This window comes from Callospermophilus lateralis, chromosome 3 (genome assembly GCF_048772815.1).
Source record: "Callospermophilus lateralis isolate mCalLat2 chromosome 3, mCalLat2.hap1, whole genome shotgun sequence".
Taxonomy (NCBI): Eukaryota; Metazoa; Chordata; class Mammalia; order Rodentia; family Sciuridae; genus Callospermophilus; species Callospermophilus lateralis.
The window spans coordinates 89954342-89971170 of NC_135307.1; the positions used below are offsets into that span (position 1 = coordinate 89954342).

A 16829-nucleotide genomic window follows, 5' to 3' on the forward strand; every position below is an offset into this window, starting at 1 on the left:
GACAACCCAAACTGGGGAACATTCTATAAAATACCTGTCTAGTACTCTCAAAACTGTCAAGGTCATGAAAAACAAGACAGACATTGCCACAAATCAGATGTGAATAAAGGAAAACATGATAGCTAAAAATAATGTGATATCCTGGATTAAATCCTGAAACAGAAAAAGGACATGAAAGAAAAGCTGGTGAAAACCAAGTAAAGTGTGGAGTTTAGTTAATAGTATGGAACTAACATTAGTTTCTGACAAATGTGTCATGCCAATTTAAGATGCTAACAATAAAGAAAGCTGGATAGAGGGTACACAGGAACTTTGTGCTATCAGCATTCTGTACGTTGCAATTTTTCTCTAAATCTAAAATTATTCCAAAAAGTTTATTTAAAAAATGCAACAAACAAAAAACCAAGTGGTAAGAATAAACTGTTTCATAGTAATGGAATCTCTGACTTTAGAGATCCTAGAAAAGGAATAGGCTGGAGGAGATGTCTTGGTAATTACTGACACAATAGAATATAGACAGTCTTAGGGCACAATCTCTACAGATCTAGTTCTTTTATTACCTGCACTGAAATACTCATCCTCCGAGAGAGCCGTCACTTCAGTATCAAGCGGGATGGGGTCACACAAAAGAATGTCTTTGCCCAACACATCACACTCGTACCCATCATCAAAGAGCAATTTATACTTCCCAGCTCCAACATCTCGTGTGATTTTCCCAGAGTAAAAATAGCCATTGGATGACCACTTGGCTACAACACGGAGCCCTACAAAGCTGTTCCCTGGAGAGGATGCATCTAAGCCATCAGAGGAGCCAGTAGCAGCCTGGAAAGGAATCTCTGGAGAATCACTACGACGCAAAGCGCTAGCACCCAGGTCTGCTCGTCTCGTAGAATCTGGCACACGGGGCACAATTCGGGTGAAGGATTTATCATCTGGTGACATGCTGGGTGAAATGTCCTCTATGCCCAATGGGCCAGGCACAACTGTTTCTCTAAAGAGATAAAAGAGACAGAAAAAGGCAGTGAATATAAGACAGAAGTTTATATCTACCAATTTCCCCACTCCTTTGTCTATGGTTCTGGGTAGCCCATTCTTTATTAACCTTATCACAGGCATAAGTACACCTGGGCTCTCATGGTCTCATTCTGCCCACTCCCCAGTCAGCATGGGACCCTCTTCTCCCTCTGAATACCCCACACACTCTCTACTCCCATCTGTTCTCTCTATTCCTATTATTTTCTGAACAAGTCAAGTCACAGACTAAATTTATCTCACACTACCCGGGTACCTGGTTCCAGTAGTCCGAGAAGGTGGGCGGCCCCTTCGCCCGCGCCCACGTGGCGTGACTGGAGCTTTCCCTCCCTGTCTGATGCCAAGGCCTGCATCACCATCCTCCTCACACACCGGCGCCCCTGTCTGACTGACCCCTTTTCTAGGACTAGAGAATGAAGACAGGTTAGTCTGATAGTACCTGCTACTGGATCCTCCTTCATAGTCTCCCCGTGGCCCTCCAACCAATCTACATGTGCTAGGGCAGCAGAAAGGTGGTTCACACATCCACCACCAAAATCTCAGCCAGAGAGTTCAAAGTATGAGATAACAAATGAAGGACATCTTCCTGTATGAATGTCTACTCCCTCCTGACAAAACTTCCTACTGCTGCCCTTAAAACCAGCACACCTATTTCTGCCCTTCAAAGGATAAAAAAAAAAAAAAAAAAGCTGAGAGACACATCAAGTGGGGCCACCATCCCAAACTTCCTGTTTTCCCAACCAAAATGTGGGTAGGCTGCAGAATACAGGGGTGGTAGAAGCAACTGCCCAGCATTCCCAAAGTTCCCTCACCTGTTTTCTACATTTTCTCAAGGGCTTCTTTGCCAACAAAATCTATTTTCCACAGGGCTCCTCCCATACCAACCCCAAATAGGAAAGGAATAAATGGAGATGAAGACGAAGTCAATTCATCCTAAATCGAAGACAGGGATTTCCCATTACTCCCCTTTTCTCGTGATATTACAATGTCAGCAACCCTGCCCCTGCTGTGACTCTCTCTTGGGAGACCCTGTCTGCACCTCAGTTTTCCTGGGCCTCCTCGAGAGCTGGGTAAGGCAAAATCTGCAGGTTCTGTCCCACTGGTTTTTCCTTTGAGTGGTCCGGCTCCTCTCCCTGAACTGCCACTGCTGTGCATGGCTGAAAGACTTGTCCCACTTGATGTGCGGTGTAAACTGGATGCCTTTGAGGAGAAGGAGCTGATATCCCCCAGATCACCTGAGGAACCCCCAGTCTGTGAAGGGGAAACTTCAGTTTCACATTCCTGACACTCTACAATTGGTTCTTCAGTCTCCTGCAGAGAAGAAATGGATACAAAAGCTAAAAGAAAGCAGAGTAACAGTGCCAATGTGATGGTTTGAAAATCCTAGAGATAGCAAGAAATTTCAATTCAGAAAAGTGAAAATCAGGAGGGAACTTTCTGAAATAATAGAAATGTTCTGAATCTATTTTGAGTAGTAGTTACATAAAATTGTCAGAACTCCTGAAATCTCAGATACTTGAAAGGCTAAAGGAGGAGGACTACAAGTTTCAGGCTAGCCTGGGCAACTAACTCCTTAACAAGATCCTGTCTCTAAGGGGAAAAAAAAAAAAATCAAAGGTCACTCAATGCTTAGGATCTGTTCAATTTTACGGGGTATATATGAAATCTCAATAAAAAGTAAAAATAACAAATGATTAATAAGAAAGAAACCTTTATACTGAGCTGTTATCTTTTTATTGGAAAAGTTTGCAACCTTTTGTGCCTAGCAAAAATTCTAACCTAGAAGACGGTGGTAATTTCCTTAGTGAAGAAAAGCAAGGAGGTAGGTAGGTAGGTTAGAGGAGAAAATGGGTCATTGGGAGTCCTTCTCCAAGTACTTCACTAACAGTGGGCAGGGGCTGGAGTTGTAGCTCGGTGGTAGAGCGCTTGCCTAGCACGTGTGAGACACTGGATTCAATCCTCAGCACCACATTAAAAAAATAAATTAAATAAATGCATTGTGTCCATCTACAACTAAAAAAAATCCAAACAGACACAAACAGTGGGCAGCATTAATTACACACTTTTTAACATGATTTTTCTATATCACCTTTCAATAAGTGACCAAGGAAGCAGACAATTATAGTAAAAAAATGGACTAAAAATGGTTATCACTGTAGGAAAAATGAATACTGAAATGACTGTAATCAATCTATGAGTTTTCAGTATGAGGGGAACAAAGAATGTCAATTTGGCTTCATCTCACATTCCCACTTTAATGGGCCAGTAGTGGCTGCATAGAGCCTAGTTTTAAGCCTTCTGAGGCTAAACCCCAGGGTTCAAAGGACCAATCAGCAATGTCCCCTATAGGCACACAATAAAGAAATTACAGCATAATTTACAACATCTGCCATTGAGTGTAGGCTGTTCACATGACACTGTGTTAAATGTCAGAAAGGATACAGAGAAGTATAATATGACTCTTCCATCAACAAGTTTACAGTTTCTCTGGGAAGACAATATGCAATGTACACACATACATACACTTAGCTAATCCTATGAAATTATTATTTTTTACGTCTCCCTTCTTTAAAATCCATAACATAATTCTCTTTTTTTTATCCTACCTCTTTGGCTACTCCTTTTTTTTATTTTTTGCATTTCTTTTTTTTTTTTTAATTAGTTATACATGACAGCAGAATGCATTTTGATTCATGGTACACAATTGCAGCACAACTTTTTTATTTCTCTGGTTGTACATGATGTAGCATCGCACCATATATATACCTAGGGTAATGATATTCATCTCATTCCACCATCTTTCCTGACCCCATGGCCCCTACCCAACCCTCCCTTCCCTTTGCCCAATCAAAGTTCCTCCATTTTTCCTATGCCCTGCCCGATTATGGATCAGCATCCACATATCACAGAGAAAATTTGGCCTTTGGTTTTTTTGGGATTGGCTTACTTCACTTAGCATGATATTTTCTTCTCCAACTCCTTACATTTACCTGCAAATGCCATAATTTTATTCTCTTTTAATGCTGAGTAATATTCCATTGGGTATATATACCACAGTTTCTTTATCCATTCATCTACTGAAGGGCATCTAGGTTGGTTCCACACTATAGCTATTGTGAATTGAGCTGCTATAAACATTGATGTGGCTATGTTACTACAGTATGCTGATTTTAAGTCCTTAGGGTACAGACCGAGGAGTGGGATAGCTGGGTCAAATGGTGGTTCCATTCCAAGTTTTCTAAGGAATCTGCATACTGCTTATCAGAGTGGTTACACCAAATTGCAGTCCCACTAAAATGTATGAGTGTGCCTTTTCCCCCACATCCTTGCCAACACTTATTATTGTTTGTATTCTTGATAGCTGCCATCCTGACTGGAGTAAAGATGAAATCTTAGAGTAGTTTTGATTTGCATTTCTTTAATTGCTAGAGATGATGAACATTTTTTCATATATTTACTGATCGAATATACATCTTCTTCTGAGAAATATCTGTTCAGCTCCGTAGCCCATTTATTGATTGGGTTGTTTGTTTCTTGTGTGTGTGAAGTTTTTTGAGTTCTTTATAGATCCTGGAGATTAGTGCTCTATCTGACATGTGGCAAAAATTTGCTCTCAAAATGTAGGCTCTCTCTTCACCTCATTGATTGTTTCTTTGTTTCTTTGTTTTTTGTTTTTTTTTTTTAAGTTCCATAGAAGCAGAAGTATTTAGTGTTAAGTATCCTAATATTACATTAAGAAACTGCTCTTTTTACTTATTTATTATTTTTTTTGAGAGAGAGAGAGAGAATTTTTTTTTTTCAGTTTTCGGCGGACACAACATCTTTGTTTGTATGTGGTGCTGAGGATCGAACCCGGACCGCATGCAAGCTAGGCGAGCGCGCTACTGCTTGAGCCACATCCCCAGTCCTCATGGATTCGTTTCTTTTGCTGAAAAGAAGCTTTTAGTTTGAGTCCATCACATTTATTAATTCTTGATTTTATTTCTTGCACTTTAGGAGTCTTGTTTTGGCTATTCCTTTTTATGCTTCTTTTGGGGCTCCTTTATCTCTGCCTTTAAAACTGGTATTTTCCAGGATTCTGTTCTCATTTCTTTCCTCATTCTTATATGCTTTCCCTAGGTAGGTTTACCACACTCACCCCTGCGATCTAACAGTACAAACTCAATTAAATTACTGGCATTTAATTGAGACACAAACACCTACCAAATTCTTCCCCTTGGATGTACCGGACACCTGAAATCTAACACATTCATAACTCAATCTATGAACCTGTCTCTTATTTCCTTGCCTCAATGAATGAATTCTAGATATCCACAGTGCTTATCACATCCCCAGCAGCTCTATCTAGTGAAGGCAGATTTTTTTCCAATCAAACTTCCATAAAAGAGTTTTAAAAGGGTAAGACTTCCCTGCTACATAAATACTATTAATATAAATACCATTTCTATTTCCTAACCTCATACTCCTACCAAACCACTCTTCTTTTCAACCATCTTCTCCCCTTCCTCTATTATCTACTAGTATCCTTTCAATCACTCTCACATGTTGACCTTAACTACTGGTTCACAGCCCTCCTGCCTTCCCCATCTCTGATTCTAACATCTTCTCAATGGCTCATATCCATTAGATGACTCACAGCAACTTCCTAGTTTTCTGAACTAATTACCATCATTACCCTTTTCCTCTACTTGACCCCAATATCTACTTATAGGTTCTTATTGTACACCCCCAAAGTCTCAACTACAAAGAAGCCACTCTCCAATTACTATCTCCTATTATCCAACTTTCTGGCTCTAACTGGATCCAAGTTAGTACAGTCTGCCAAGATCACTTAACTAAAGTAGGTGTCATGAGCCCAGAATGTAAGATGATTTATTTTCTCAGACATGGCAAATAAGTAGGGGTCTCAGGCTATATCTCAGTTTACAGCAGGTCCAAAAATCAATAGCCAGCCTAACTGCCTTTACAACAGTAGAGGCTCCTACTCTTATAATGATTGGAGCCAAAGTTCTAAGTTAGCCTGTTATGGCTTTATTTCCCCCGCCCCCCCGCCCCCGTTTAAAGTGATTTATTTAGGACTGGGGTTGTGGCGCAGTGGTACAGCACTTGCCTAGCACGTGTACGGCACTGGGTTCGATCCTCAGCACCAGATAAAAATAAATCAAATAAAGGTTTTGTGTGTCCACCTGAAACTAATTATTTTTTAAAATGATTTATTTAACAAAATTGCTATGATTTACATCTTACTGCATTAATCCAAAAGTGAATATGTTCACTTATTTTCCTGTGTATTGCCCCATAAGATATATGAAGATAGAAATCTTAACCATCTTCTCTGGATATAATACCAAAATAGAGTACACTGCCTGTCACAAATGAGGCCCTCAGTGAATGTTTACTGAATGAAGGATCTTGTCTTGCAAACCAGAAGCCTACTTATTTTCTCTATCTCAGTTCACAGTATCACCATCTATGTAGCTACCCAGCGTCATATTAGATTGCTCCTTTTGCCTAAATCTTCACATTCAGGAGTTCACAAGGGTCTATCAATTCTTCCCTTTATATATTTCTTGCATCTATTCTCTCCTCTCAGCCCTTATTGCCTCAGTACTACCTTGACATTCATTATCTCTTTCCTAAATTATGCCTCTAATCTCAACCCACTGCAATTCACTGTCATCCTGTCACCAATCTGACACTTCCAACATGCAAATCTGAGCATGTAACTCCTTCTCCCAAAAACTTTTAAATGATTCCCACAACACAGGAGATAAAAAATCTACCCTCTTGGGCTGGGATTGTGGCTCAGTGGTGCTGGGAGCCATCAGCCAAGTAGGTACGACAAATTCCTTGCCAGCTTACTCCCATGCTGTCTAGTGGAAGGAATTCTGAAAGGTGACCTTGCTCAAGGACCAGGGCAGGATCCGTGTTTAGGGTGTTCCCCCTTTAGAATAGGGCGGTTTAGCATAATAGGAGATTAGGGTGTTCCCCCTTTAGAATAGGGCAGTTTAGCATAATAGGAGATTAGGGTGTTCCCCCTTTAGAATAGGGCGTATCCTGCTGCTGAATTCCTCTTGAGTGCTTAGGGTAAGACAGGATATTTTGGGAGACAGAAGCCCATGCGGAGTGGATTTGGGCAGAGTAGTGATTTTGGGCAGAAGTGGATTTGGGCAGAGAACATGGATTCCCCCAGAACGTGTTTGTAGAAGGCCGGTATGAGTTCGGGAATAAAGAATTGCTGTTTGAATCTACAAGCTGTGTGGAGACTCGTGATTTGTGCCCAGCCAGAGACTGCGGCATCTGGTGGCTCGTACGCAGAACGCCTGAAGCTTGGGGGTAAGTGAAATTGCTCGCCCCTGAGGGAAGGTGAGAGAATGGGTGACCATTTCAAAAAACAATGTGTTCTCCTTCTGATTTATTTTGTTTTTATTTCAAGTTGCCTGTTCCTAGAACTTTCTCAGGCAAACTGGGGAAAATGGTTAACTCAAGGTTTGAAGTTGTTCACCTCCGAGGAAGAGAAATTGTTAGAGAAAAAAGGCACCCCAGTAAGACCAAGAACAGCTAGGGCATATGTTGATACAATACAAAAATGCAGCCCATGGCTTTTAAACGAGAAGTTGTTAAATATTTCAATGGGACCATCATGGTATCCTGTAGAAGGATTTTTCTTCAACAAGAAAGAGATGGCTAGTTCTGTTTACTACGCTTGTCTAAGATCTTGGTTTTTATAGACATCTGATTAATTCACAAAACTAGAGTGTTAAAATATCAACCACTAAATATGAAATCAAGTACTCTTTACTTATTAAGTTACATAAGATAATATATTTAATCATTATGCGTGTTTTCATAAATTGGTGAATGGAAAAATGTTTAATATTGCTTTGGTCTATGTCTTTGCTGAAACAAGGTTACTAAGTGTTAAGATTCTATCAGGTGTAATTTACATACAAAGAGTATAAGAAGTTTCAGTTGGGTTTCAATTACAGTATTATAGTACCATAAAAAAAAAAACCATGAAAGTATTTCATCTTATTAAAGTGGAGTAATTTGTCTAAATCAGAAATTTTATAAGGGTTATTTCAGAATGTAAATTTATAAAAAGGGTTAACGGTTAGAAAAGAGATATTAAAAGATTGAAGATGTGAAAATATATTTTAATATAAAAGGTTAATAGAAAAATAAATGTTTCTAGATGAGATAATCTCTGTGTGGTAAAGTAAAAAGTTGTAAAATGCCATTTAAAAAGATTTTGAGGAAACTAGACTTACCTTAAAAGCGTGAGAAAGGAAGTAAGAAGAAAAAGGTATTTGTACATGGCAGATTGAGGCAAAGCTTCTTAATGGAGTAAAAAAGGCCTTTGGTTGAAGGGCAGCCATGTAAACTAATATTAAGCGATTTAAACAGAGTCTAAGCCTCGTTTAAAAGAGCGAAGCTGTAGGTAATGAAAAAGTACATTTAAAAGTACAGTATAGATGATAATTAAAAGGCTTTAAAAGGTTAATTTGAAGGTGGTTAAGATGCCTTCATGATGGAGAAAAGATTGCGTCATTCGAAGCCTAGTTAATTTTAAAAATTGGAAAGGGGTATATATCCCCCAAAGATAAACTTAAAATAACCCTTTTTACTCTAAACTTTTTAAATTTGGATTCATCAGGACTTAGTGCTACAGAAAGACATATGTATCCAAAAAATGTACATAAGACTAAAATACTTTGGAAAGATATTCTAACAGGACAATGGAAAGATCCTGACCCAGTGATTTTCTGGAGTCGGGGTTCTGTTTTTGTTTTTCCACAGGAGAACAGCAAACGATTTGGATTCCAGAAAGACTAACTAAAACGATTTCTACAGATCAAAAAGAAGATGATTTGACTCAAATCCATAACAGCTGATATCCAGAACTCCAGCTTGGCCATTCTTACATCTGTGACTGTGATTAACCAGGATGCTTTTTTCAATATCTATTTTATTATTGCATTTTTCCACATCATAAGGTTCTATTTTTATTTTTTGAGCTCATACAAACCTAGGTTAATGTTTTTCTGATCAGTTTTATTTTTTGACTATAGAGTTTTTAAACATTGCAATGGAGATTTCACCTAGGTAAAGCTACAAGGCCTTTATTATTTATGTTTGTACGTTTGTTTGCACATTTGTGTTTTGTGTTGTATGTCTGTGTGTGCGTATTTCATATATGAGGAGCGCTCATGAGAAAATGGATCCGAATTTTTTTTTTTATTCACGTGATTTAAATGGCTTAATTTAAATTAGGTAAATAGCTGTTAAGGATTGTTTTTAAAGGTGGTTAACAGATCTGCTTGTTTACTAATTTAAATCAGGTAAACAGCTGTTAAGGATTGTTTTTTAAGGAGGTTAACAGATCTGTTTGTTTACTTTCACCTTTCCTTTTCATTATATTTAATAATTCTTTTCAGGATAATGTCTTTTTAGCATTATTGCCAGAATTCCTATCTTCATCCCAATGAATATAACTCAACAAGTATGCTCAATCAAGGAGTCAACTTACTTTGGGAGGAAACGGACAGATTGATAGATTCCTCCCCTTTGAACTGCTTACAGAACTTGCCTGGACTATGTAACTACGTTTAGTGCAGCAAATTGTGGTAATGCTGGCATATCTTTGCTGATGGTGTCACCAGTGATCTTTGCTGATGGTGTCACCAATGATGCAATTTTTCCAAAGGAACTGTCAATTGGCTTGGTGTCGTGGCATTTCTGTATCCTCCTCCCTTCTGCTAGTGATGGTCTAAAATTTGGGGGCCAATGGCTATATGCTGGACCGGTAGTCAGTGACGGGTATGATCCAATTGCAGTGGTATCAACCTAAGACAGGAGGCTGACGCCTAAAGGTCAGTTGCCTAAAGGTCAGTTTTCCGATGACGGGTAAGAACCATATGTTGAATTGGACAACCTACCAGGCACGGTCCTTAAGCCACATTAACCTCACTCCCCCACTGGCACCAAGGCCAAATTTGGGGGCCAACAGAGGTGAGGCAAAGAACCTCACCCCCCCACTGGTGCATAGACCTATCCACAAGTATGGCTGTATGCTGGACCGGTAGTCAGTGACGGGTATGATCCAGTTGCAGTGGTATCAACCTAAGACAGGAGGCTGACGCCTAAAGGTCAGTTTTCCAATGACGGGTAAGAGCCATATGTTGAACTGGACAACCTACCAGGCACGGTCCTTAAGCCACATTACTTGTTGTTTAATTAATCAGAAGGGGGGAGATGCTGGGAGCCATCAGCCAAGTAGGTATGACAAATTCCTTGCCAGCTTACTCCCATGCTGTCTAGTGGAAGGACTTCTGAAAGGTGACCTTGCTCAAGGACCAGGGCAGGATCCGTGTTTAGGGTGTTCCCCCTTTAGAATAGGGCGGTTTAGCATAATAGGAGATTAGGGTGTTCCCCCTTTAGAATAGGGCAGTTTAGCATAATAGGAGATTAGGGTGTTCCCCCTTTAGAATAGGGCGTATCCTGCTGCTGAGTTCCTCTTGAGTGCTTAGGGTAAGACAGGATATTTTGGGAGACAGAAGCCCATGCGGAGTGGATTTGGGCAGAGTAGTGATTTTGGGCAGAAGTGGATTTGGGCAGAGAACATGGATTCCCCCAGAACGTGTTTGTAGAAGGCCGGTATGAGTTCGGGAATAAAGAATTGCTGTTTGAATCTACAAGCTGTGTGGAGACTCGTGATTTATGCCCAGCCAGAGACTGCGGCACAGTGGTAGTGCACTTGCCTAGCATGTGTGAGGCACTGGGTTTGATTCTCAGCACCGCATACAAACAAATAAAATAAAAAAGCTCACCAACAACTAATAAAAATACTTTTAAAAAATCTATCCTCTTTTCTATGACATATAAAGCACTAGGCCCTAGGCCATTACCAATCTCAACAGTACCTTTACTCAGCCTTCCTTACCAAACATGTTTTTGTCACTGAGAGTAAAAATAATAATCCAGCATTGCATCTACTTTACATTCTGTTTGGAATATCCTCCTACCTACCCTACCTCTTAGTGTTATCTGTCATACTCCTCTGAGCACTATATCTTCTGTGAGGCCTTTCAACCTCCTCAGATAGGCTTGTAGGCTCCATCCCTTATTTCTAGCATATCCTCCAACCCTTCTACTACAGCAATCAACAAGTTCTGGACTTGTTACATGTCAACTGTAAGTGCCTACAGATCAGGAACATTATCTCTTCATCTTCACAGTCCCAGTGTCTGCCACAGTACTAGGAAACTGCTGGCAAATACAGGAAAAAAATCTTCAAAAGATGACAAAAGAAACAAGAGCTGTAAGAGATGACAGAAAGCAAAGTTCTTCATTGTTATGTTTTCTCTCCTTCCCAGAACATGAATAGTTTTACACCTAGGAGTATTCCCCAAAGTTCTCTGCCCAAATCCCTGTCCACCCCACACACGTCAGTTATGTGCTGCCCACCAACTGTTTCTGTATGCTCTTTGCTTTCTGCCTCTGTGCCTCTGCTCACCAAGCCCTTTCCTCCTATCTCCCAATATCTAAAATCTTTAATGTCCATCTCAAAATGTTTTTTCTCACCCAAAAAGACTTAAACAAAATTATCTTCCAATGAATTTATTCCTCCTTAGAACTACCATGATATGTGCCTTTCTTTTGGCACATATCACTTTTTGTCTTCAAAGGCTGCATAATGTAGAGATTGGGAACACAAGCTCTGAAATTATACCACCTGAATTGAATACTCATTCTTCTATTGGCTCTACAAAACTTTAGTCAATATTTTAACTTCTTATGCCTCTGTGTCCTCATCTACAAAATGATAATAATAACCCTATCTTATCTTACAGCATTTTTTTTGGAGGGGGGGTATCAGGGATTGAACCCAGGGGTGCTTAAGCACTGAGTTGAATCCCAGCCCCTTTTTTTTTCAATGTTGATGGACTTGATTTTATTCATTTATTTATATGCACTGCTGAGAATCGAACACAATGTCTCACACACTGAGCTACAACCCCAGCCCTTACATCTTGAGACAGGGTCTTACTCAGTTGCTTAGGGCCTCACTAAATTGCTGAGGCTGGCTTTGAACCTTTGAACCTGCAATCCTCCTGCCTCAGCCTCCTGAGCCGCAGGGATTACGGTGCTACATAATGCACCGTAGGGATTATGCCCGGCTCACAGCAAAATTTTGAGAATTAAATAAGTTAGTTCACTAAAGTTCTTATAATAATCCCTGGCACATAACAAATGTTATGTGAGTAAATATTAAAGTTATTATTTAAAGATTAGTCTTTATTATTATTTTATTTAATTAGTATTTAACAAACCATACTCCATAGGCATATAATAGGCATTATCTTAATATATGTTCAAAGAAAAATAAGTTCAGGAAGTACTGGGTTAAGCAGACTAAAATAGCCATATTTACCAGAATTCTTCTCAGAACCTTAAATGTGATTATATGTGAATTTCTATGACCATGGTGGTAGTGATAGGGTTGAATAACATTTGGTATCTTACACTTATTCATGACCATGAAACTCTTCCCTCTAGACTATCTAACAGTACTATTGTTTCCAGAAATACATACTTTAGAAAGTATCAGAATAAATGCTAAATGAAGTACTAAGAATAACAATATAGTGTATCTGGCACAAATACACAATATATTATATATTACTGTATATACTATATATATATACACAATATAATATATTCTATTTAATATATATTAAATATCTATATTTATTTTATATATATATTATATTAGATTGTGTGTGTATATATATATATATATTACCATGTATACAGTATATTGTGTATATATATATATATATATATTACCATGTATACAGTATATTGTATATACTGTGTATATAAAATACAGTGTATCTGACACAGATATATTATACTAATGTGGACTACAGCAGTTTCAATTTTTCACGAAGGCAAATTATTTTTCAATAAAACTGTTGAGTTCATAAATTCCCCAAAATCATGACATAAAAAATTCCATGAACTGGGCTGGGGATGTGGCTCAAGCGGTAGCACGCTCGCCCGGCAGGCATGCAGCCCGGGGTTCGATTCTCAGCACCACGTACAAAACAAAGATGTTGTGTCCGCCAATAACTAAAAAATAAATGTTAAAGTTCTCTCTCTCTCCCTCTCTCTCTCTCCCTCTCTCTCTCACTTAAAAAAAAAAAATTCCATGAACAGGGCTGGGGTTGTGGCTACAGCACTTGACTGGCATGTGTAAGGCACTGGGTTCAATTCTCAGCACCACAAATAAATAAATTAATTAATTAAAGATCTATCATCAACTTAAAAAAAAAATCTTAAAAAAAAAATTCCATGAACAAAAATGCTTTAAAAAATATTTAATGGGGCTGGGGTTGTGGCTCAGCTATAGTACTCATCTAGCACGTGTGAGGCCCTGGGTTCGATCCTCTACACCACATAAAAATAAATAAAAACAAATGTATTGTGTCCAACTACTTCTAAAAAATAAATATTTAAAAATAAAGTTGAGCCAAGTATGGTGGCACATGCATATAATCCCCAGCTGCTTGGGAGCCTGAGCCAGAGGATTACAAATCTGAGGCCCTAGGAAATTAGCAAGATTCAGTCTCAAAATTTAAAAAAAAGCTGGGGATGTAGCTCAGTGCATGAAGCTCTGAGTTCCATGCCCAGCATTGAAAAGAAAAAAAGAAGATAAATCAATATTTTATAATATTTTTGAGAATCTGTATATGATAAAGAATAAAAGACAATTTCTCAAATTGATGTCAAATGTTATCTAACATGAGGTCCACAATTGTATATTATTGAACAATAGGAATGTGTTCCATTTAAGAAACATATATACCAGAGTTTAATTCTTCCTAAGCATAACTTTCTACATGGTTAGCTCACAATTATGCCACAATGTAGGGTTAAATAGGGTTATTATTATCATTACAGAAAAATGTCTGGATAAAGGAGATAAAAAAGGAGGAAGATAATAGTTATGCCTCCTATCAATTAATAAAATAGTTCTACATACTACCATATGTACCAACAAAGATCTCAGATCTTCGGAAAATCTAATCTCAGCCAATATTAAATCTAAATTAAGTCAATAAATGACATTGTTCATTAACAAGTCAATAAATGCCAATATTATGCGCTGACATATTATTGAGTCCATAATGAATCTCACTGAAAAACTAAGGTACATCTCTTACCAACAAGTCCATGACCTATGACAATACACAGAGACCAAAAAAAGAATATAATGACTAGACATAAAAAACAACAAGGAGGGGCTGGGATTGTAGCTCAGTGGCAGAGCACTTGACTCACACATGTGAGGCACTGGGTTTGATCCTCAGCACCACATAAAAATACATAAACAAAATAAAGATATTATATCTATGTATAACTAAAAAAAATTAAAAAAAAAACACAACAACAAAGAAACACATGCATCTAAAAAGGGAATTCTAAGCTTCATCTGAGTTTCGAAACATTTAAAATGATACATAAAAATCTTTTTAAAAAATATTTATTTATTTATGTATTTTTTTAATTTTAGGTGAACATATTATTTTGTTTTTATGTGATGCTGAGGATCGAACCCAGTGCCTCATGCATGCTAGGCAAGCAATCTACCACTGAGCCACAATCCCAGCCCCTGATACATAAAATCTGTATACATGAAAGATTTAGAGATTTTCAACCTGTTTTTTACAGAAAAGGAAAAACCTGATGGGACTGACCAAAGATCAAAGAGCAAGCCATGCTTGAAGAAAACACAGAATACAGAATTTCTCTTTTTTAACCCAATTCTTATATCTTTTATAATAATCATAATAATAATGAGGAGGAGGAGAGGAAAAGGAGGAAGAGAAGGAGGAAAACCAAGTATTAGAACTAGTGGCACAGGAAAAGGGGTGTGCAAGATGAGTTTTCAATACAAAGAAACTTGCCACACAGACCCAGGGTATTACCTCAGTAACTTTTCTTTCTACTTCTGTTCCATCCACATAATATACATCTGTGATGACACGGGTGACAACTGTACGCACTTCACGGATTGTTCTCAAGTGGCGATGCAAGACATGGCCATGTGGAGGCTGAGGCATATCAAACTCTTCTTCCCCCTATGACAGATACAGAATACAAGCACAGGTCTAACGGTAAATGCCAGAATCACAAATCAACTTCTTAATGATGAGTGCTGTTCAGAGGACTCATGAATCTAACATGATGAAACTTTCCAGCTGCTTTGCTTTCTATTCATCTATAGATAAGTCAGAAAATGGACCAGCTATATAGTCAGACACTAGAAAGATATGTGTCAGCATGCCTTGATGTGAAATGACCTAATACTGCTTATGTCTAGGGGTATTTAAGCAAATTTTGATACTTAAAAGTACATTATTCTTAGATTATAATCCTTCTCATTTTGATGATGCCTTGTTAATTAACATACAAATTTACAGTTCCAACTGTTCTTTAGATAAAAAGCAATGCCAACTGAACTTTATGAACTTCTATTGTTAACACATTTCTACTACTCTTATCCTCTTACCTACTCAATTTTTACTAGTACTCACAGTTCCCTACACTATCCTAGGAACCTGTTCTTCCTCTAACCTCACTTTCATCAGTCCCATTGTCTCTAGTCTTAGCCTCTTTCCTTTAGTTCCCAGTCACTTTGGACCCTTCCCTATCTCTCTATGCCTGTCACTGTTCTTTCTGATTCCATTACTGTGATACACTTTATTTTCTACTGTCTGAATTCCTGGAAATGCTGGTGAAACAGATTTAGGGGAGAGATAATTAATTAGCTCTAATAATTAGAACAAAGGATGTGAAATGGAAACAGAAGGAAAAGACTGTGGAGAAAATTGTAGGACCCAGACTGTATCCTTGCTTTCTATTCCACTAAAGGCCTATTTGACAAACTCTAGCACTAGTCCACTTTCCCTAAAACAATACCCACTGTAGAGTTAACTATAATTTTCACCACCCTAACTCTAACCTGGAAAAGCTGCTTTTCTTTGAACAAAACTATACAAAACTTCTAAGAGTTGTCATTAGGAAGAAGTGTTACAACTTAAATTCTCTTGAGTATTCAGTCAAAAGCAAGGCCTCTGAAGTGTTCTGGTATGCTCTCACCTGGCTATGGAGCGACTCTGTATCATCCCCAGAAGCACTGACTGGTTTCTCACCACTTCCCCTCTCAGTCTGCACGGTGGCATCCTGTTTTCCAGAGGTCTGATCCACAGTACTGGTCCCCTGCTCACATACATTCTTTACTGTCTGGGTTGCAGCTGAAACTGTTTCTGGGACCCACAGAGAACGTTCCATGGTCTGGATTCCTATATTATTTTGGGTAGGCCTTTCAATCAAGGCCTTATTAGATTTTTCCTGATTGGTGTTCTGTCCTTTCTGGACTTCTTGTACATCCAACTCCATCGCTTCTTCTTGAGGGCTGGATGGCCCCTGTGTGATCCTCTGATGTGAGGCAAGAGAGGCAGAATCCTCAACAGGACTGATGGGCTTCATAGGCTGTTCACTCTGCCTGATCCTTTGATCAACTTCCAATTTTTCTTTCTCCTCCTCTTCTTGAGTACTTGGAAAATGGAGTAAGTTCCCCCTAAAATTAAAACAATGTGTTGTGGTGTGAACATGGTTCCTTCCCTTTTAAACTCATGTGGTCATATGGGATTAAGAGGGTTGAAACTTAATCCAACTATCACATTTTAGAGGTGGGACTTGAGAGATAATTAAGATTAGATAAGGTC

General features: G+C 38.6%; 1 protein-coding gene across 7 annotated transcripts in view; it reads right to left on the reverse strand.

Annotated features, from left to right (window-relative positions):
• The window catches only part of Tp53bp1 (tumor protein p53 binding protein 1), an 85950-nt gene that overhangs the window by 16015 nt on the left and 53106 nt on the right, over positions 1–16829 (reverse strand). For 5 of the 7 annotated variants that reach the window (XR_013090766.2, XM_076850648.2, XM_076850647.2 and 2 more), the window contains 5 exons: positions 16201–16681; positions 15027–15179; positions 2072–2343; positions 1289–1438; positions 561–991 (listed from right to left, as the gene is read on the reverse strand). Coding sequence is in view for 6 of the 7 variants with exons in the window: in XM_076850648.2 (XP_076706763.2) it covers positions 561–991; positions 1289–1438; positions 2072–2343; positions 15027–15179; positions 16201–16681 (1487 nt within the window). In the remaining variant the exon portion in view is untranslated. The remainder of the gene's footprint in view (positions 1–560; positions 992–1288; positions 1439–2071; positions 2344–15026; positions 15180–16200; positions 16682–16829) is intronic. The other 2 variants (XM_076850650.2, XM_076850649.2) reach the window with 1 other exon arrangement.